Source organism: Bombina bombina, chromosome 1 (genome assembly GCF_027579735.1).
Source record: "Bombina bombina isolate aBomBom1 chromosome 1, aBomBom1.pri, whole genome shotgun sequence".
NCBI classification, from domain to species: Eukaryota; Metazoa; Chordata; class Amphibia; order Anura; family Bombinatoridae; genus Bombina; species Bombina bombina.
Window position 1 is genome coordinate 605,869,217 of NC_069499.1, and position 22,590 is coordinate 605,891,806.

The 22,590-nt window shown below is 38.9% G+C and overlaps 1 protein-coding gene across 1 annotated transcript in view; it reads left to right on the forward strand.

Annotated features, from left to right (window-relative positions):
• The window catches only part of LOC128645751 (optineurin), a 33,662-nt gene that overhangs the window by 8,078 nt on the left and 2,994 nt on the right, over nt 1-22,590 (forward strand). Inside the window, exons 4-7 of the mRNA XM_053698973.1 lie at nt 6,987-7,130; nt 8,420-8,548; nt 10,019-10,285; nt 14,569-14,694. Of these exons, the coding sequence (XP_053554948.1) occupies nt 6,987-7,130; nt 8,420-8,548; nt 10,019-10,285; nt 14,569-14,694 (666 nt within the window). The remainder of the gene's footprint in view (nt 1-6,986; nt 7,131-8,419; nt 8,549-10,018; nt 10,286-14,568; nt 14,695-22,590) is intronic.

Sequence of the window (22,590 nt, forward strand, 5' to 3'; positions counted from 1 at the left end):
TATACACAAGCCAAACTCTCTGACACACTGTAAAAAAAGATATGCTATGATACTTAGATTTAACCCTATAGTTACAAATCTAACAGTGAAATCTATAACACTGCAAAATAAACCAGCATGAGCTAACTATGCAATATGCGTTACTGGCAACGGTTAGTTAATAAAATGTAGCCAAATATTACCATAAGAATATGTCCTGATAACTTAACAATTCAATGCAGGTAGTCAGATTCAGAATGAATACCAATAGCCAATGAACAAATAAAAACCTCTATGATGCTTCAACAAGTCTCAGCCTTAGAGAATACAATATAACTAAAATTAAATATATTTAACGTAGCGCCCAGGGTTTTCCTTATAATAAACGAAAATAAACTAACAATATCTATGAAAGGATTTCTTGTATTATTGGGTGAATTAGATTCCTAGACAATATAAGCCAGACTTTGGTGTAGTTACATATATAAATGGGCCTATAATTATATAATGCCTTTCTTAATAAGGACTTTAAATGCAATAACTGCTTAAAAATAATTAAATAACTTTTATACTTCCCACAAAAGTTGCTCTCCAAGACTTAAATTATCTCTAGTCAAGCTGTATGTTCCCTCTGTATCTGGTCCAAACAGGAAAAAACAGACAAAGTTTCAGGGATATCAAAAATCTAAAACGAGTACAACCAGGATTAAAAAATTCTCTTTCAGAGAAAAATTGTACATAGCTTTCAGCTGAATTTCAGGCAGTAGAGATCTCTTGTGAGTGTGTGGTTACCCAATTTATCCTGTACTGTAACTCCGCCCTAATCTCTATCAGCCAATCACTGAGGTGTTAAGATCTGTAACACTGTGATTGGACGAATACTAGTTAACATTGGGATAAATCTATCAATGTTAAGTATAGCTGGTATAGCTTGTAATTTTAGCTGGTTAGTATAGCTGATATAGCTTGTAATTTTACTACCTGGCCACAAGAGGTGCAATTGTGAGTTGTGTCATAAAAGTGAACTATTGCTTACATTTAATCTTTCTTTAGAATTTATTTTTCATATATATTCATTTATCTAATAGGTGAGCTAGACTTCATAATGGACCAAATATACATAAATAAGTATTCATGTCATTATGGTTTATCATTTGGGCATATAGTCACTCTCATAACCGTATTAATATGTGGAAACACACACACACACACATATATATATATATATATATATATATATATATATATATATATATATATATATATATGTGTGTGTGTGTGTGTGTATGATGTTAATCTTTATATACTTATTTATTGTTATTTTCTGAGTCATGGAGGCGTGGTAATGTTAGCAAATGCTTCAGTTAAGACAGTTGTGATTATTTAATTAAAACACCAGATCCAAGATATCTTTTAAAAGTAATGAGTTCAGATAAGGCAGTTGTCGGGGGAAGGTCTTCTGAAAAACCTTCTTACAAATTTAAACAATTTGAGTCTCTTTACAGGACATTTTGCAATTTTAAACATATTGTTCCTGTTACATAAAATAAAATATTTTTGCCTGTGCCTATGACTCAACAACAGACTAGGGAGGGAAAACAAGACAGGCAGACCTAAACAGAAGGCACCAAAGACTCAGCCGAGGCAAAAGTATCAAATTTAGAAAATTTGGAAAAACTATGCAGAGAGGACCAAGTTTCAGCCTTGCAAATCTGTTCGACAGAAGCTTCATGTTTGAAAGAAGAGGAGAAAGCCCTCGTGGAATGAGCTGTAATTCTCTCAGGAGGCTGCTGACCAGCAGTCTCATAAGCAAAATGGATTATACGTCTCAACCAGAGGGAAAGAGAAGTATCAGTAGCCTTCTGACCTTTACGCTTTCAAGAGAAACAAACAGGGCAGAGGACTGGCGAAAAACCTTAATCGCTTGAAGATAGAATTTTAGAGCACGTACAACATCCAAGTTGTGCAACAAACGTTCCTTATGAGAAGAAGGGTTAGGACATAAAGAAGAAACAATTTCCTGATTAATATTTCTATTCGAAACCACTTTAGGGAGAAATCCCAACTTAGTACGCATGAAAGATAAGGTAAGGCGAATCACACTGCAAAGCCAAGAGCTCTGAGACTCTTCGAGCAGAAGAGATAGCAACAAGAAACAAAACCTTTAAAGACAACAACTTAATATCTATGGAATGCATTGGCTCAAACAGAGCCTGCTGCAAAACTTTAAGAATAAGGTTAAAGCTCCAAGGAGGAGCAACAGGTTTAAACACAGGCCTGATTCTGACCAGGGCCTGACAAAAATAATTAACATTTGGCACATCCGCCAGACGCTTGTGTAACAAAATAGATAATGCAGAAATCTGACCATTCAGAGAACTGACTGACAACCCTTTCTCCAGACCTTCCTGGAGAAAAAGACAAAATTCTAGGAATCCTGACCCTACTCCAAGAGTAGCCTTTAGATTCACACCAATAAAAGTATTTAAGCCATACCTTATGGTAAATCTTACGAGTAACTGGCTTGTGAGCCTGGATCATGGTCTCAATAACCGACTCAGAAAAACCACGCTTAGACAGAACTAAGCGTTCAATCTCCAAGCAGTCAGCTTCAGAGAAACGAGATTTGGATGGAGGAATAGACCCTGAATTAGAAGGTCCTTCCTCAGAGGTAACCTTCAAGGAGGCAGAGATGACACCTTCACTAGGTCTGCATACCAGATCCTGCGAGGCCATGCAGGAGCTATTAGAATTACCGACGCTCTCTCCTGTTTGATACGAGTAATGACTTTTCGAAGGTGCGCAAAAGGAGGAAACATGTATGCTAGACCAAAATCACAAGGAACCGCCAGAGCGTCTATCAAGAAAGCCTGCGGATCTCTTGACCTTGAACAGTACCTTGGAAGTTTAGCGTTCTGCCAAGACGCCATCAGATCTAGCTCCGGTACCCCCCATTTGAGGGTTAATCTGGAGAACACCTCCGGATGGAGAGCCCACTCCCGGGATGAAATGTCTGTCTGCTCAGGAAATCCGCTTCCATGTTGTCCACTCCTGGAATGTGGATGGCAGATAGACAATAATTGTGAGCTTCTGCCCACTGAATAATCTGAGCCACCTCCTTCATGGCTAAGGAACTCCGAGTTCCTCCTTGGTGGTTGATGTAAGCCACTGCGGTGATGTTGTCCGACTGGAACCTGATAAACCCGGCTAAGGACAACTGAGGCCAAGCAATCAGAGCATTGTAAATCTCTCTCAACTCCAAGATATTTATGGGGAGAGCAGACTCCTCCCGAGTCCATTGCCTTTAATGAGTCCTAGACTGCTCCCCAGCCTAGCTGGCTGGTGTCCATGGTCACAATCACCCAGGAAGGTCTCCAGAAGCATGTGCCCTGAGACAGATGCTCCTGAAAAAGTTCCGACGTACGTTGCGCTGTATTACTTGCAACTTTCTCAAAAATACAGCGAAACGCAGGTCAGAACTAGTGCTAGTGACGCCAGGGGCGGAGTGATACCTTACCGGTACAAGGCTGCAGTTGGTGAGCAGTTTGGCTTCTGTCTTCCATCCGTATCCATCCGGATTTGTGGTTAACTCTGGACTGTAATACTTTGTCTATTGGTCTTTAAAGCCCTTAAAGATTAGTGTTCATTAAGCATTTGTGACAGATTTATATTTTTAATAAATTATCCTTACTATCTGAATATCTAATTTTCCTCTTGCGTTTTCCCAGCAAAGGGAAAGCAGATAATGCCACAGATACCGCAGAAGATACCTGAGCAACAATTTCTGCCGGCAAATAAACTCCTCCAGGAGGCTGAGAGGAACTGCAGGGCACTGTATGTGACGCAATAGAGGCTTGGGACATTTGAGGAAAAAGCTGTGGCTTTGCCTGAACAGCATCATCCTGAGCGACATTAGGCTCATAGGGCCTATGAACCCAAAGTAAAGAAAAATATATATCATTGAAAAAGTTACTGTCACTTTAACTAATGCGTTAAAATGAAAAACAGCCTAAAATAAACTAAAGCTTGAAACCTCTACATCTCAGCAGAACTGAGGAGCCTACCCCAACTCTAGGAGACTCTATAACCTGTGACGGCACACAAATCGATAACTGCACTGAGACGCCGCTCCACTCCGACGTCTGAACACAGTGTTCACATGATCGGCATAACCGGAACTGCGCATATATGTAAAGGTGCACGTTCCGATATTCCTCTTCCTACTAACAGAGAGGACATTAGAAAAACAAACCGTGAAAGCCGTTCCCAGTTAAATTACAAAGTCTCCTAAACACACTGCCACAAATACCATGATAGTAGATATACTATAAGCGGCACCCGGCCTAATTCTAAAGCACAAACAGCCTCAGAAAAATCACCTAAACCTACAGAGTGTAAAATAAACACGAGCCTCAGAGGAATATTCCCCAGATAAGGGAATATTAACCCCCAGTCCTATACATTGCACCTGCCCACTGCCAAATTAATCCTGTGTAAAGGATTACTATGTCTCATTATTATTTTTTTTGCAGAGTTAAAATAAATCATCCTCTAAGTGCAAACTCAGAACCTAGAAGACAAAAAAGCACTTACCTGCAGTCTGTCTGGCAGGAAGACAGCTCACAAGGCGTGAAAGGACACATTTCTTACAGAGACCTGTAGAAAAAAGAAAGAACAGAGTAAACCTACTCTGGCTTTCTATACTAGGGCAGCAATATGTTAAGAAGTAGTGATGTGGCCCTTGCTCTGTTTCCTAACTGCTTAAAAGCAACCACTACTCTACTGCAGAGATTAACGTGGACTAAGCTGAACCCAAATCCGTGCTTGCAGGGAAAAGTACCCAAAAAAGGAATTCATTTCTTCAGACATCTAACTTCACCTCCTCCATTGACAGAAGCAAAGAGAATGACTGGGGATTGTGAGTAGGGGAGTGACACTTAACAGCTTTGCTGTGGTGCTCTTTGCCTCCTCTTGCTGGCCAGGAGTGACATTTCCACTAGTAATTGATGACGTTGTGGACTCTCCATATTTTAGGAAAGAAAACAGAAGTTTTACACAAAAGAAATACGTTTAATTTCTTTTTAATGTCTTTAATAGGTTGTGGTGTACCCAAGTTAGCCCAGAGGGTATCAGTTCTGTTGTGGTCCTGTGTAGAAGTGAGGTTTCAGCATGAAGCTGGGTCCTAGTGATTGCTGTATGGACTAGCCAGTCAGTGTACTGCGATGTTGGGTAGAAGTGAGGATCCAGCATGAAGCCAGGTTCCAATGATTGCTGTATGGAATAGATAGTTAGCGTACTGTGGTCCAGATTAGCAGTGAGGATCCAGCATGAATCTGGGTTCCAATGATTGCTGTATGTAATAGGTAGTCCGCGTACTGTGGTCCAGATTTGCAGTGAGGATCCAGCATGAATCCGGGTTCCAGTGATTACTGTATGGAACAGGTAGTCAGCGTACTGTGGTCCAGATTTGCAGTGAGAATCCAGCATGAAGCCATGTTCCAATGATTGCTGTGTGGATTAGCCAATCAGCATACTGTGGTGTTAGGTAGAAGTGAGGATCCAGCATGAAGACGAGTTCCAATGATTGCTGTATGGAATAGGTAGTCAGTGTACTGTGCTCCTTATTAGTAGTGAGAATCTAGCTTGAAGCCAGGTTCCAATGATTGCTGTATGGAATATCCAGTCAGTCCACTGGAGTCTTGGGTAGAAGAGAAGATCCAGCATGAAGCTGTGTTCCAGTGATAACTGTATGGAATAGGCAGTGTAGTATGGTCCTGATTAGTAGTGAGGATCCAGCATGAAGCCGGGTTCCAATGATTGCTGTATGGACTAGCCAGTCAGCTTACTGTGGTGTTGGGTAGAAGTGAGGATCCAGCATGAAGACAGGTTCCAGTGATTACTGTATGGAATAGGCAGTCAGTGTACTGTGGTCCTAATTAGTAGTGAGGATCCAGCATGAAGCAGGGTTCCAGTGATTACTGTATGGAATAGGTAGTCAGTGTACTGTGGTCCAGATTAGCAGTGAGGATCCAGCATGAAGCCAGGTTCTAATGATAGCTGTGTGGATTAGCCAATCAGCCTACTGTGGTGTTGGGTAAAAGTGAGGATCCAGCATGAAGTCGAGTTCCAATGATTACTGTATGAAATAGGTAGCCAGTGTACTGTGGTCCTGATTAGTAGTGAGGATCTAGCATGAAGCCGGGTTCCAGTGATTACTGTATGGAATAGGCAGTCAGTGTACTGTTTTGTTGAATAGAAGTTAGGATCCAGCATGAAGCCGGATGCCAAGTGAGAATCCAGCATAAAGCAGGGTAGAAGTGAGGATCCAGCATGAAGCAGGGTAGAAGTGAGGATCCAGCATGTAGCAGGGTAGAAGTGAGGATCCAGCATGAAGCAGGGTAGAAGTGAGGATCCAGCATGAAGCAGGGTAGAAGTGAGGATCCAGCATGTAGCAGGGTAGAAGTGAGGATCCAGCATGAAGCAGGGTAGAAGTGAGGATCCAGCATGAAGCAGGGTAAAAGTGAGGATCCAGCATGAAGAAGGGTAGAAGTGAGGATCAAGCATGAAGCCGGGTTCCAGTGATTTCTGTATGGGTGGTAGTGAGGATCCAGCAGGAAAATTGGTACCAGGGGTGGCTGTAGGGAAGAAAAAGTCAGCATGGCTTAAAAGGTCCTGACGACCAAGCAGTCTCCAGCACCACTTCAATAGATAAGGTATGTAGCACAGATCTAATAAATCAGTAAAAATAGCTCATCCAAACCAATAGAACAGCTAAAACTTGTACCATGGGAAAAAGGTGTTTTATTGATAAAACTGCCAAGATATAAATGCACTCATCTCACAACATATGCAATAAAGGAATAAAAATGTCCTTATCATAGCGGTGGAACAATCATGAGACAGAAAACAGAACTGATGGTAATATCACTTGTCATTGTAAAACACCATATACCTGTTATTCTGTGTTTAACAATTAATATATACAGGTAATCTCCACTCTCTTAAAGCTCATGAAGCTAAATCAGCAGTGGGATGAGATATATCGGCGCACAACTGAGAATCTGCAGCACACAGTACGAGCCCTGCAGCAGGAAGTCCAAAGTCTAAGACACCATGTGGACAAATTGAGTGTGAAGCTGGAGCATGAGCAGGTAGGAGGAAATGTCTTTCTCCCATAGCATTACTTTGTGATACAGGCAGAAGCGAGCTAAGGGACACGGGGGCAGGGTGATACAAATAAATAGTGTTCTAAGAGACATTAAAGGGAAAGTATACTATAAAATTGTTTTTCCCTTAATGTGTTTCCCATTACTTTTTTTACCAGCTGCAGAGTATAAAATGTATGAGATTTGCTTTTTTAAGATTTATTTGTGCATATGAATTAGCTGATTTTGTGTTTTGAAGCCACAAACTAATAAAATGGGTTGAGCTTGTAAGTATAATCAGATCTCATTATTTTATCACATATACCTGCTTCTTTATCTTATATCTGTCCATAAACCAATCACCAATACTTGGAGAGAACAATGGAAAATTAACATTGTATTACCTTATCTCTTCTATAACCCACTGGGAGTGTAATTTCTTCTACTGGCTGTGTTAACACAGCTTGGCCTCAAGGCCAAAAACTTTCAGGATGGGTGGGGATACCACAGGCTAAATAAACTATTTCATATGCCAATATAAGGTTAATAGTAATACTTGTAAACAATTTAATACACTCCACCAGGTAAAGTGGATCATTGGGAATAAATTAAAGGGGAGACATTTTTTGAGTAAACTGTCCCTTTAAGTCTATCAATATGGTGAGTTTTTCCTCTTGATGGCATAAACATTGACACAAGAGGGGGATAGGGGATATGGTCAGTTCCACCTCTTGCTTGGATAAACAATGGCAAAATATGGGCATAGGGGATATGGTGTGTCTTCCATCTTGCTGGGCTCCAGTGACACAGGAGGGGGATAGGGTATGTGCTGTGCTAAACAGTTAAAGGGACACTAAACCCAAATTTTTTTTCATGATTCAAGTAGAGAATACAATTTTAAACAACATTCCAATTTACTTCTATTATCTAATTTGCTTCATTCTTTAGATATCCATTGTTGAAGAAATAGCAATGCACATGGGTGAGCCAATCACACAAGGCATCTATGTGCAGCAACCAATCAGCAGCTACGGAGCCTATCTAGATATGCTTTTCAGCAAAGTATATCAAGAGAATGAAGCAAATTAGATAATAGAAGTAAATTAGAAAGTTGTTTAAAATTGCATGCTCTTTCTAAATCATGCAAGAAAAAAAATTGAGTTTCATGTCCCTTTAAGAGAAAGCTTGGGGGTATGGATTATGCATTTTACTCTGGAGGGTGAAGCAGTGACATGGGAAAGTTAGAGACAGCTTCATATAAAAACTATGATACTATGATGGTTCTCTTTTCCCAGAATAAAAGAGAGTTCTATGAGAACTCACTGCTTCAAGAGATGAAGCAGAATCAGAAACTGCAAGAATATGTGAGACACCTGGAGAATTCTCTGCATTACAAAACTCTCCCTGAAAAGAGGATGCACAGTGTGAGTACAACTATCCTGTACTGCAGTATATTTCCTACCATTTCTGTAACCTCCACCCTATCCTGCAAACCAACATTTCACAAGCATGCTCCTCCCACATTGTCTTATTATTACATTCCAAAAGTCTCTATTCCAGCCAATCAAACAAACAGAGGCAATTCATTCAAACCCATACAAGTGTATTTGCTACTCCAATATCATTTAAAGGCCTCATGGCTATTTAAGTGGTATAATCCATCCACATACTGCTCAGCCATTTGCAACCATTTACACAGAGGTCTCTTATCTTTGGAGTGCAATCACTCTCAATAAATTCTTCTGTAAATGACAGTGCTGTCTGTCACACAAAGTCCTCTACTATTCTGTTGCAATCACTCACAAGTCTTTGACATTCAGATTCTTCTACTCAGTGTCGGGACTCTCATGTTCTAAAGTAACCTCTTACATATGCAGATTTGCTGTTTGAGAGCTATAGCCAACCCACAGAATGTATTTTTATTCTAGGGTTATAGCTCGCATACAAGATGCTCAGATATAGGGCAAGATCCCACTTGAGGCCCAGTTGCTGGCAACAACCTATTAGGGCCTAGCCTCATGTTCCCTCGTATATGGATTTGGAGGAGGTCCATAGGATATTTTGGTGTTGTTGAGTCAAACGAGGTAAGGCTTCATTCAGGGGCCTCCTTGGGTATTCAGAAGACTATGGTGGAATTAAGGCTAGGGCCAGAAGCTCTGTACAGGGATGCTCATTACAAATAACATAATGTCACTAAATAATAGGGATTTTATTTTACATACCCGCAAGAACAAGGTCAATATGAAGAATTTGTTGTGACAAGTTTCATTAATGGAGACCTCATTAGTATGTATGTAGCACAGATACTATGTCACGAATGTCATTAACACACAGCCATTACTGCATATCAGGTTATTAGATAATGATAATAGAGCCCACCCCCAAATTATTCTGCATTGGTGTTTACACTTGATATCACTTAAAGAAATACTAAACCCAATTTTTTATTTTGTGATTCAGATAGAGCATGAAATTGTAAGCAACTTTCTAATTTACTCCTATTATCAAATTTTCTTCGTTCTCTTGCTATCTTTATTTGAAAAAGAAGGCATCTAAGCTAAGGAACCAGCCAATTTATGGTTCAGTACTATGGACAGCACTTGTTTATTGATGCTGTCCAATCAGAAAAGACAACCCAGGTTGTGAACCAAAATCGGGCTGGCTTTTAAACCTACATTCTTGCTTTTCAAATAAAGATATGAAGAAAAAATGATAATAGGAGTAAATTAGAAAGTTGCTTAAAATTGCATGCTCTATCTGAATCATGAAAGAAAAAATTTGGGTTCAGTGTCCCTTTAATAACAATGCAAACACAACAATATCACTATTACAGCACCAACACAATTCTACTTGCTTATTAGTACAAATTCAGATATTTGCAGATCTTCTTGCAGGCCACTGACATTTCAAAAGCCCACAACCAACCCAATATGATCCCCAACATCACAATGAGGCCTCACAACAGTAAAGAGACAACAACTAGAGACCAAAATGAGAAGGATAAAACAACACCCAAGAGTGAGGAAAATTCCCTGGGACACCAAAACTCTGTCAAGATGTCTCGATGTACTCAACACATGCGAGAAGGGACCATGGGCACCTGTGAAAATGAACAAGACATGAATAAGCTGAAGGAGCAACTAAAAGCCCTTAAATGCCAGGTGAGGACATTCTGTATTGATATTTTGAAAGCTTACAGTATCCTGCTATCAAAAGACTAATTCAGTTCTCAGGGGCTGCTGAGTGGTACTGTGTGCTCCATTTATCAAGCTGCGTATGCAGCTTTGGAGGCCCGCTGCTCCTGAACCTTTGTGCCAGCTCTTAGATGGCGGATTAAAATCACCACAAATTTTGATTATGCTTAGACAGTTTATGTGTAACTTTAACAAATTAGGTTCGTACTTTGTATATTTATGTGTATCTTTTACAAATTATATTGCACTTTGTATTTCTTCTATTTAAAATGCAACTGAAAGCTTCAGTTTCCCAAACAGCTTTCAGCCCGATAATTCTAGATTCTCTAGTTTGGAGAGAAATATTAGTGCAGACTTCACAGGGGCTGAAGTCACTGAATTCTATAAAAAAAGGGGGGCTGAACCTGGAAGGCCCCAGACCCCAATGATTGAAAGTACTACAATGTGGCAATATATTTAAAACCTATTAACCCTATAGCGCCATGACCCCCACCACAAACTACTCCTACACTACTTAACCGCTATGCCACCATACCCCCATCACAAACAATCCCCTAACCTATTAACCCATACACTGCCACAACCCCCCAACAAAAAACTAGCCCTAAACTACTTAACTAAACAACAGCTAACCCCCCAAGACCCACAACCTAACACTTAAGCTTACACAAAATAACAAACACTAACATTACACAAACTAAAAAAAAATTACAAAAAAAGTGCTACCAACAATAAACCCCACAGTTATGCCTAGCCTAAAACTAAAGTCCCCTGAAAAAAAAAACACCCCAAAATAAAAAAAAAACCTTTACCAACACTAAAAGTTACTATAGCAATATCTCTTAGAAGGTCTTTTGATAGGGCATTGCCCTAAAGAGATTTAGCTCTTTTTAAAAAAATAAAATAAAAAAACTCTAAAATTTGCCCATTAAAAAACCTATTCTTAAAAAAACCTATCCTAAAAAAGATTGCCATGAAAAAGGAATTTGGCAGGGCAGTCCCATAAAGTAAACATTGCTCTTGTGACCAATAAAAAAGCCCTATACTGCAAAAATCGTAAGATTAAAAAAAAAGTTTAAAAATAAATAAGTTTAAAAAACAACAACAACCCTATCCTAAAAAAAGATTGCCCTGAAAAGGGCATTAAGTTGGGCATTGCCTTAAAGTGAACATAGCTCTTTGCCCCTAAAAAAAAAAACAAAGCCCTATACTAAAAAAATCAACCAATAGAAAAAGCTTTCATTCTATTGGTTGATTGGACTAAAAATGTAAAAATCTGACAATAGAAATGCAACCTCGCATTCAATCTTCAGTGTGTGGCGGTGACCACATGAAGAGTCTGCAAGAAGATAAGAAGAAAAGAAGCATCTGATGAAAGAAGAGGAGCACCACTGGGGTGTATTTTTTTTTTAGAAAGCTGACATAACTTTAGGACAATGCCCTGTAAAATGCCCTTCTTAGGCCAATCTTTTTTTTAGGATAGTGATTTTTTTTTAGGTTAAGTTTTTTCCGAATAGATTCTTTTAGAATAGGTTTTTTTTTTATTGGACAAAAGAGCTGTTAGACTTTAGGGCAAGGCATTTTTTTAGAATAGTTTTTTTTTTAGAAAGGGCTTTTTATTGGGAAGAAGAGCTAGGTTCACTTTAGGGCACTGCCCTACCAAATGCCCTTCTAATGGCAATGCCCAACCAAATGCCCTTTTCAAGGAGAATAGTGTATTACTTTAGGGCTATGTTCTACCAAATGCCCTTTTTGGGGCAATTTTAGAGTAGGTTTTTTTAGATAGGCTTTATTTGAGAGGTGGCGGGTTATTTTTATTGAAGAATAGGGTTGTATTTTTTGTTATAAAAAGCTAAATCACTTTAGGGCAATGCCCTACAAAAAGCCATTCTAAGGGCTATTGCTACAGTAACTGTTAGTGTTAGTATAGGGTTTGTTTGTTTCTTAAAAAGAGGACGTTAGCTTTAGTATAGGCATAACTGTGTTTTTTTATTTCTGGTAGTGTTTTTTTTTTTGTAATGTGCTTTTTTATCTTCAGTCATTTTATTGATTATTTTTCGTAATTTAGTGGTGTTAGCTTAGAGGTCTGGGGGGGTTAGCTGTTAGGTAGTTGCGGGTTGTGGCAGATTTGGGGTTAATAGATTAGGGGGCTTATTGTGATGGGGGGTTGTGGCGGTTCAGGGATTAATACGTTAGGGGGCTACTTACGATGGGGGCTGCAGTTTAGGGGTGGTTAGGTCTTTAGGTTATGGCAGATTAGGGGTTAATAGTGTAGGTTGCGCTGGGGTGATGGCATGTAAGGGGTTAATGGTTTAGTGTAGCATTGCATTTATAAACAATGTTGAAATGATATGCATTGTTATGTATAATGCATATAATTTTAAGTATTGTATATAATTTTAAATGTAGTAATTTTTCCTTGTTCATTTTATTATTTTAAACATTACTATATCATTTAAATGATATATTTATGTTTAAAATAATAAAATGAACAAGCAAAAATAACTACATTTTAAATTATATACAATACTTAAAATGATATACCTGTACATTATTCATGGCAATGCATATCATTTTAACATTGTATATAAATGTAACTCCTATAGTTATAATAGGGAGGATATTTTTTTGTCTGCAATCTTGTCTGTAACCTTTCAGTGGGAGTTAGCTGGGCATTCCAGGGGAGTATAGGGAAGACATGACATAGGTGTAGGTGGTCTGTGGGAGGTAGCTGGGCAAATTTCACCTGCATACAGCTGGCAAGATGAATTCTGAGAGACCAGCTTGTGTAAAATGCTTTAGACATACCCTCAAAACTCCACTGTTCAACCCAGGGAACTCCCCTGTTATTCCCACTTTCTAAAGCTGAAGCAAATACAAGTAAAAGATAAACAGAAATCTACAAAGTATGATCCTAATTTGTTAAAGTAACACAGAGACTTTAAACAAATAATCACAATTTATAAAATCACTGCTGGATCTAAATCTATTAAAATATAAACCAAAAAGTGCAAATGCAATACTAGGACCCAATCTGTAGTGTAAAGTAACACTAAGCACAAAGTGTAAGTGTAACAAAACATTCATGTCATGCTGTGCTATATTGCACTGGGATTGTCTCTTTTTCACATACAGAAATGCAAAGAACACCCATTAGACAAGTATAGCAAAATTTGTCTGTATAGAATTTTTTTTCACAGGGTTCAGCTTTTTTTCCCACAGGGTTCAGAAAGTGATGTGAAATTTTCTGAACAGGGGCACAGATAGCAAAACAAACTTTTCATGCTTATGCTTTCAAACACTAAAAAAATGTTTGGCTAGAGTTTCACCTTAAAAAAAGTGTCTGTTCCAACTTACGAACAAACCTACAAAACTTATCTTGTTCGTAACCTGGGGACTGCCTGTATTCACAGTTTCTTAATGTTGCATAAGAATCTCACATGTATAAAAAAACAACAAAACTGTATCAAAAGCCTTTGCGAAATCCAGTTATATCATATTGACTGTCATCTTTATTTATGTTCTTAATCACTTCCTCATAGACACAAATTAGATTAATTTGGCAGAATCTGTTTCTCATAAAATTATTCTTACTTGACTATATTCTTTCATATAATCCCTTACAAACACCTCTAGTAGTTTCCCAACCACTGATGTCAGATCTTCTGGTCTATTAGCTTTCCAGATAAGTTCTGGTTTCCTCTTCAAACAGTGGCACCAGATCAGTTTTACACCAGCCCTGCTGGGGTGATTAGATTAAATAATTGTATTCATTTGGCTATTACAGGGCTAAGTAGGCTTAGAACCATCAGATGTATTCCATCTGGACCAGGCATTTTATTTACTTGATGCTATCCAGTTTCCTGTTCACCTTCAGTCTAAATATTTATTATAATATTTAAAGGGACAGGAAACCCATTTTTTTTTCTTTCATGATTCAATTTTAAATACCTAAAATGTATTTATATTATATGTTTCATTCTCTGTGTATCCTTTGTTGAAAAACATACATAGGTAGGGTAAGAAGCTGCCGATTGGTGGCTGTACATATATGCCTCATGTGATTGACTTTCAGCTAGCTCTAAGTAGTGCATTACTGCTACTTTAACAAAAGATACAAAGAGAATGAAGCAAATTAGACAAAAGAAGTAAAAGGCAGAGTTTCTTAAAATTGTATTATCTATCTGAATCTTGAAAGAAAAAAAAATTGGGTTTCATGTCCCTTTAACTTTTTTTCACTATTCCTATAGACAGAGATATATGCTGCTGATTATAAAACAGAACACACAGATCGGGAGAGAATGAGATCTGAAAATGAGAAATTGAAGAAAAAGGAAAGAGATATGAGAGAGCAGATGCTGCTATTGCAGGAACAGGTATGAAAATGCAGTGTCTGGCTTCTAAATTACATTCATTACAGCCAATCCATGTAACCCTATACCTATTTCATATTACTCATGCGTTTGTTTCAGATTGCTGTTCCTATTAATCATATAAACCATCCTTATAACTCAACTTTGTATGTGTTTAAAGGTGCAGTGAGAAGAAAGGAGAGCAACCAGTACCAGGAGAGGGGCTAAATTGAAGGTCCCCATTAGAAAGTGTAGCAGGATAGGCAATGAGAGAGAGAGAGACGGTTCCAGTCAAGAGGTTAAGACAGTGGAAGATGAAAAGTTCACGGACAAGTGAGCTCATTGCAGACAGAACCAGAATTCTAGAGTATGCAAGTGTAAGAGGTGCAAGCTTAGCTGTTAGCTTTTTGTTTCGTTTATGTGGATTAATGAGAGGGGGGATGTATCAGGTCCAGCTAGGGACTAAATGGTGCAATAGAAGGCATCATAATTAAGTGTCATATGGCACAATTCAGGGACTTGCAATAAGAAGTTATCCCAACTTCTGATACTCTCAGTCTTGCTACTGCTTGCTGCTGTTGATGTATAATAGTGAGAGTATCAGAGGTTAGGGTCACTTATTGTAAGTCCCTGTATTGTGCCATATGAATCTTCATTTTGATGCCTTCTATTGTTCCATATACTGTAGTCACTGCCTATAACTCCATATATTGTTCTATACAGCCCATACATAGAATTCCTTTGTTCTTTGATATTTTTTGTTGAAAAGGTAGGTAGGCTCAGGAGCGTGCAGATGTCTGGAACACTATATGGCAGCAGTTTTGTAAGAATGCAAAAAAAAAATTTACACGCAAAAGTTATGAGATCTCAGGTGTTAAAAAGGCAGACAGGTAAAGGACTTTAACATAGAGATACATACATATACATTGTGTGTGTGTATATATATATATATGTGTGTGTGTGTGTGTGTGTACATATGTATGTATTTATATGTGTATATATGTATTAACAGACATATATACACATATAAACACATTAATACATATGTATACATATAGTACATTGGAGCCATTTGCAGTTAGATAGATGAAAACATGTAAAAACATATTTATACAATATTCATATTTAATAAAGTGTTATACTATGTATATACTGTAAATATTTCACATTCCTATGTTCTTCACATAGAGGAATATGTTTTAAGTATTTATAAATGGATATTCCTATATAGCTGTATATATCTATACCTATATATAATCATCTATATATATATATATATATATATATATATATATAGGTATAAATATATATTGTAGATCAGACATATGTAGACATTGGAATGTAAAATATTCATATAATTTGCGTTTGGGTTTGCTTGAGAGTGTTTTTTTTTTGTTTTTCTTCATTGACTTCTATATGCGAAAAGGTTATCACGCGTGTGCAATATTCTGAGTTCAGATTTTGCGCTCATGGGATTACTTTCCACTCCTAATACCAGAGAAACCCAACAAGCGCAAAAAGTTTAGTTCTAGCGCAATTAATGCTCAATCGGGAGCGTTAATTAGTGCTCCATATGTAATCTGGCTCTGAAAAAGAAAATCACTTGTTTAAAGGGACATTCTACCCAGTTTTGCATAACAAACACTTATATAAATACACTTTTTACCTCTGTGATCACCTTGTATCTAAACCTCTGCAGACTGCCCCTTATCTCAGTTATTTTAACAGACTTGCATTTTAGCAAATCAGTGCTGACTCAACTCCACGAGAGTGAGCACAATGTTATCTATATGACACACATAAACTAATACTGTCTAGCTTTGAAAAACTGTCATAATGTACTGAGATAAAATGGGCCTTCAAGGGCTTAAAAATTAGCATATGAGTTTACCTAGGTTTAGCTTTCAACAAAGAATACCAAAAGAAAAAAGCAAATTTGATGATAAAAGTAAACTGGAAAATTGTTAAAAAATTGCCTGTCCTATCTGAATCATCTCAAAATCTTTCAATCCAAACCAGTCTCTAAATGTCCTATGTTTAAAGAGAGCATGCTACCTACAAGCATCTAATATTGGCCCCCCAGATGTTTTGAAACCACATTTCCCTTGATGATGATTAGGCACTCTGCAGTCTAGTTGAGCATCATGGGAAATGCAGTTCTGAAACATCAGGGGTGCCCAGGTAAAACATCACAGATCTAGGGTTTACACCCGGGATGCTGATTTCTGGCAAAAGGTACCTGAAATTTGTACTTTTCCATATACTCCAGTGTGTCAATTTACAAGTTGAAGGGGCATAGACACCTTACACTTTTTATTATATAAAATGTTTAGTTATGTGTAATGAAACAACTTTGCAATATACTTTCTTTATTTACTTTGTTCCCTTTTCATGTGATTCGGCTCTAAAAATTGAGGATTTTTTATTTCTCAGAACATAAAATGCATCCTACTGGCTTCTCAAGGCCTTTAACTGATAACAACTATAAAACAAAGCACTTTATACTAACATTATGACAGTGACTAGCCTTGTCTGTAGACTAAAGCCCAGACTGGCAAATGGTGGATAAACTACTGCAGTAAAAAGGATGTTAATTTGTTTTAAAAATGTTTAGACTTGGCAAATGTGTTATTCTACATCTACAGCAACACCAACAGAAATGTCTTTTAATTACATCTTTACTGTCCCTTTAACAAATACCCAAGGATAAGTAAGTGTCATTCAAACTACAATGCATCTATCTCATTATTTCCTTTACCAGCCACAACTTCACAAATCACATTGATTTAATTATATTGAAACATCATTTCAACCTTCATTTATGACTTCTTAAAGCCATTTTTAAAAGTATTCATTCTACACGGTATACGCAGACATCCAGTTTCCTTAGCATAAATAAGCCCCGCCCATTTACATATTTCATTACGTGTGTGTTTGTCAGTGCAAAAAAAATGCTGTTATGTGTTACAGCATATTATTATTGCACTATTACTGGCACATTACTATGCATTTGACCCCGGCAAAGGGGTTAAACACATAGCCAAAGTCAGCTTCAGAGCAGAAAAGCACTAATGTGAACTAGCTGAACACATCTGATATGCAAATGACAAGAGGCATATGTTTAAAGTCACCAGCGAGCTCTGAGTACTGCATTGCTGCTCTACTTCTGCCTACATAGGTATGCTTTTCAACCAAAGAATGAAGTAAATTTGATAATAGTATTGAAAAATTGAATGCTCTATCTAAACCGTGAAAATTTAATTTCTTGCTTTCATGTCTCTTATATTAGTATATCACTATTGAAATGATTCAGTTGATATGGAAGTCTACTACATTCCCCTTTTATCATCCACTTTATCTAATTTTGTTAATCTAATTATTATGATTTTGTGATTCGTTCCCTGATATCAGCAACACAAAAAAAATAAATCAAGATTTCTTTCCTAAGATATGGAGTCCACGTCATTCAATAACTAGTGAGAATATCACTCCTGGCTAGCAGGAGGAGGCAAAGAGCATCACAGCAAAGCTGTTAAGTGTCACTCCCCTACCCATAATCCCCAGTCATTCTCTTTGCCTCTGTCAATGGAGGAGGGGAAGTTTGGTGTCTGAAGAAATGAATTCCTTTTTCGGGTACTTTTCCCTGCAAGCAAGGATGTGGGTTTAGCTGAGTCCACGTCAATATCTTCAGTAGAGTAGTGGTGGCTTTTAAGCAGTTAGGAAGTTGTGAGGTAGTCCTTGCTTTGTTTCCTAACACATTGCTGCCCATGGTACCGAAAGCCAGAGTTGGTTACTCTGTTCTTTCTTTTTCTACAGGTCACTGTATGGAGTATGTGTCCTTTCACGCCTTGTGAGCTGTCTTCCTGCCAGACAGCTAGACTGCAGGTAAGTGCTTTTATCTTCTAGGTCTTGGAGACTTGCACTTCAGAAGAATGTCATATGCAGTAGATGGGGAAATTTTTTAAATTCTTTATACAGGATTTTCTTTGGCAGTGGGCAGGCACATTATGTATGTTGAGACTAGGGGTTCATCTTCCTGTATTGGGATGTTTTTCCTCTTTGGGCTAATTTTGTTGAAATACTTTATTAGTATGTGTGTGGCTTATGTTTAATACAGGGATTTAAACTTACAATTTGGCAGTTGGTTTTCTTTGCTTGCTTAGCTAGAACAGGCTAACTGACAAACAGCTTGAGTTTGAAACCAGCTGCAGCTACTTGCATCTTATGTTGTAGGCCGAGGGAAACACCAGCCTTTTACTTGCTGCATAGATTCCTCTCTCTGCCGGTCATGTGACTTCTCTATGCTGTCAGATATTCACGGAGCGGCATAATTGAATTTCAGTCTCTTCAGTGTCGATCCACTTTACAATCATTTTTGAGACTTCTGGCAGCCAAATTGTGGTATTAAAAATTCTTAAAGTGATAGTGTATTTAAAAAATTTCTACAATTTGGGGAATTTTTTATTTAGTATTATGGACATGGACCAAGACTGCTTTTTGACAAATGCTTGTTATGCCTAGAGGCACAGAATGTTTTGCCTATGCAATTCTGTGCTGCATGCTTAGCTAGAACACTTCAATTTTAAAGATAAATTGTTGCCCTCTGAGCCCAATGTCTCTCAGGATGATGCTGTTCAGGCAATGCCACAGCTTTCTCCTCAAATGTCCCAAGCCTCTATGGTGTCACATACAATGACCTGCAGTTCCTCTCAGCCTCCTGGAGGAGTTTATTTGCCTGCAGATTTTGCTGCACAGGTATCTTCTGTGGTATCTATGCTGGGAAAACGCAAGAGGAAAACTAGACATTCAGATAGTAAAGTTTCTGTTCCACCTACAGCTATGCAGGTTGCCCTCCCTCATAAGTCTGATGAGGAGGATATCTCAAATTCCGACATTATTATTTCTTCATCTGATACTGAAGAAGTTAACTTCAGATTTAAGCTTGAACACCTTTGTGTACTGTTAAAGCAGGTATTGGCTACTTTGGATGACTCCAATACTTCTGTCATTGTCAACCCTAAGAAGTCTAGTAAACTTAATAAATACTATGATGTTCCATCCTCTGTGGAAGTTTTTCCTGTCCCAGACCATGTGATGGAGATTATTTCACAGGAATGGCAGAAGTCAGGGATTCCTTTCTCCCCGTCTGCCATATTTAAAAATATGCTTCCTGACGCTGACTCCATTAAAGATTCTTGGCACACGGTGCCTAAATTAGAAGGGGCTATTTCTACTCTGGCTAAGAGAACTACTCCTATAGAGGATAGCTGTTCCTTTAAGGATCCCATGGACAAAAAGCTGGAATCTTATTTGAAGATGTATGTTCATCAAGGTCTTCAATGGCAACCTGCAGTTTGTATTGCTACAGTAGCAAGTGCGCCATCTTATTGGTGCAACACCTTGTCTGAATCAATTTTAGTAGAGACTCATTTGGAGGAGATACAAGATAGAATTAAGGCTCTCAAACTAGCCAATTCCTTTATTTCTGATGCTAACATGCAAGTTATTAGACTGGGAGCCAAGAAGTCTAGCTTCACTGCCCTCGCCCGCAGGGCATTGTGGCTAAAATCTTGTTTAGCTGATGTTACCTTTTAAGTCCAAGCTTCTGGCGCTTCCTTACAAGGGGAAGACCTTGTTCAGACCTGGTCTCGCAGAATTAATTTCTGATATTACGGGTGGAAAAGGGTCTTTTCTACCGCAAGACAAGAACAAACTTAAAGGACGTCAAAGTAATTTTCGTTCCTTTCGTAACTTCAAAGGTCAAAAGTCTTCCTATCCCTTTTCCAAGCAGGAGCAGTCCAAGTCTTTTTGGAAGCCCAATCAGTCTTGGAATAAGGGGAAGCAATCAAATAAACCCTCAGCTGAGTCAAAGTCAGCATGAAGGGTCGGCCCCCGGTCCGGATCAAGTGGGGGGCAGACTTTCCCTGTTTTGTCAAGCGTGGATATGAGATGTCCCAGATCCTTGGGCTGTGGACATAGTATCTCAGAGTTACAAAATAGAATTCAAAACTTTCCCTCCCAGGTGCATTTTCCACCTCTCAAGATTATCTGCAGACCAGGTAAAATGAGAGTCCTTTCCTCCCTGGGAGTGATTGTTCCAGTAAGGGAACAGGGTCTAGGATTCTATAGAAATCTGTTTCTGGTTCCCAAAAAAGAGGGAACTTTTCGATCCATTTTAGACCTAAAGTGCCTCTACAAGTTTCTCAGGATACCATCCTTCAAAATGAAAACTATTCGTTCCATTCTTCCTTTGGTCAAAGAGGGTCAGTTCATGACGACCATAGACCTGAAGGATGTGTATCTTCATGTTCCCATTCACAGAGATCATCACAAATTCCTGAGATTCTAGACACTTTCAGTTTGTGGCTCTTCCGTTTGGCCTTGCCACAACTCCCAGAATTTTCTCAAAGGTTCTGGGGGCTCTCTTGGCAGTGATCATGTCTTGGGGAATTGTAGTGGCGCCATACCTGGACGACATATTGGTTCAGGCGCCATCTTTTCAACAAGTAAACTCTCATACAGAGATCTTGTTGTCTTTTCTACGTTCCGACGGTTGTAAAGTGAATCTGGAAAAGAGTTCCCTTGTTCCAGCTACAAGGGTGGTTTTCTTAGGGACCATAATAGATTCCCTATCTATGAAAATTTTTCTAATGGAGGTCAGAAAAACCAAAATTCTCTCCTCTTACCTTTCTCTTCAGTCTACTGTTCGGCCATCAGTGGCTCATTGTATGGAAGTAATTGGTCTGATGGTCGCTTCCATGGACATCAATTCCCTTTGCTCGATTCCATTTGAGAGCTCTGCAATTATGTATGCTCAGACAATGGAACGGAGACCATTCGGATCTGTCTCAGAGGATAAATCTAGATCAGTCAACAAAAGACTCTCTCCCGTGGTGGCTTTCTCAGGACCATCTGTCTCAAGGCACATGCTTCCGGAGACCTTCCTGGGTGATTGTGACCACGGATGCCAGCCTGCTATGCTGGAGAGCAGTCTCTGACTCGTTAAAGGCGCAGGGACTATGGACTCGGGAGGAGTCTGCTCTCCCCATAAACATCTTGGAGTTGAGAGCGATTCCCAATGCTCTGATGGCTTTGCCTCAATTGTCCTTAGACCGGTTTATCAGGTTTCAGTTGGACATCACCACCTCAGTTGCTTATATCAACCAGCAGGGAGGAACTCGGAGTTCCTTAGCTATGAAGGAGGTGGTACGGATTATTCAGTGGGTGAAAGCTCACAATTGTTGTCTATCTGCCATCCACATTCCTGGAGTTGACAACTGGGAAGTGGATTTCATGAGCAGACAGACATTTCATTCCGGGGAGTGGGCTCTTCACCCGGAGGTGTTTTCCAGGTTAACCCTCAAATGGGGGGTGCCGGAGTTGGATCTGATGGCTTCTCGGAAGAACGCCAAGCTTCCAAAGTACGATTCAAGGTCAAGAGATCCTCAGGCCACTCTGATTGCTCTGGCGGTTCCTAGGGATTTCGGTCTAGCATATCTGTTTCCTCCATTTGCGCTCCTTCCACGAGTTATTGCTTGTATCAAACAAGGGAGAGCATCTGTAATTCTAATAGCTCCTGCATGGTCTCGCAGGATCTGATATGCAGACCTAGTGAAAATGTCTTCTTGGCCGCCTTGGAGGTTGCCTCTGAGGAAGGACCTTCTAACTCAGGGTCCATTCCTCCATCCAAATCTTGTTTCTCTGAAGCTGACTGCTTGGAGATTGAACGCTTAGTTCTGTCTAAGAGTGGATTTTCTGAGTCGGTCATTGAGACGATGATCCAGACTCACAAGCCTGTTTCTCAAAAAATTTACCGTAAGGTATGGCGTAAATCTAAGGGCTACTCTTGGAGTAGAGTCAGGATTCCTAGAATTTTGTCTTTTCTCCAGGAATGTCTGGAGAAAGGGTTGTCAGTCAGTA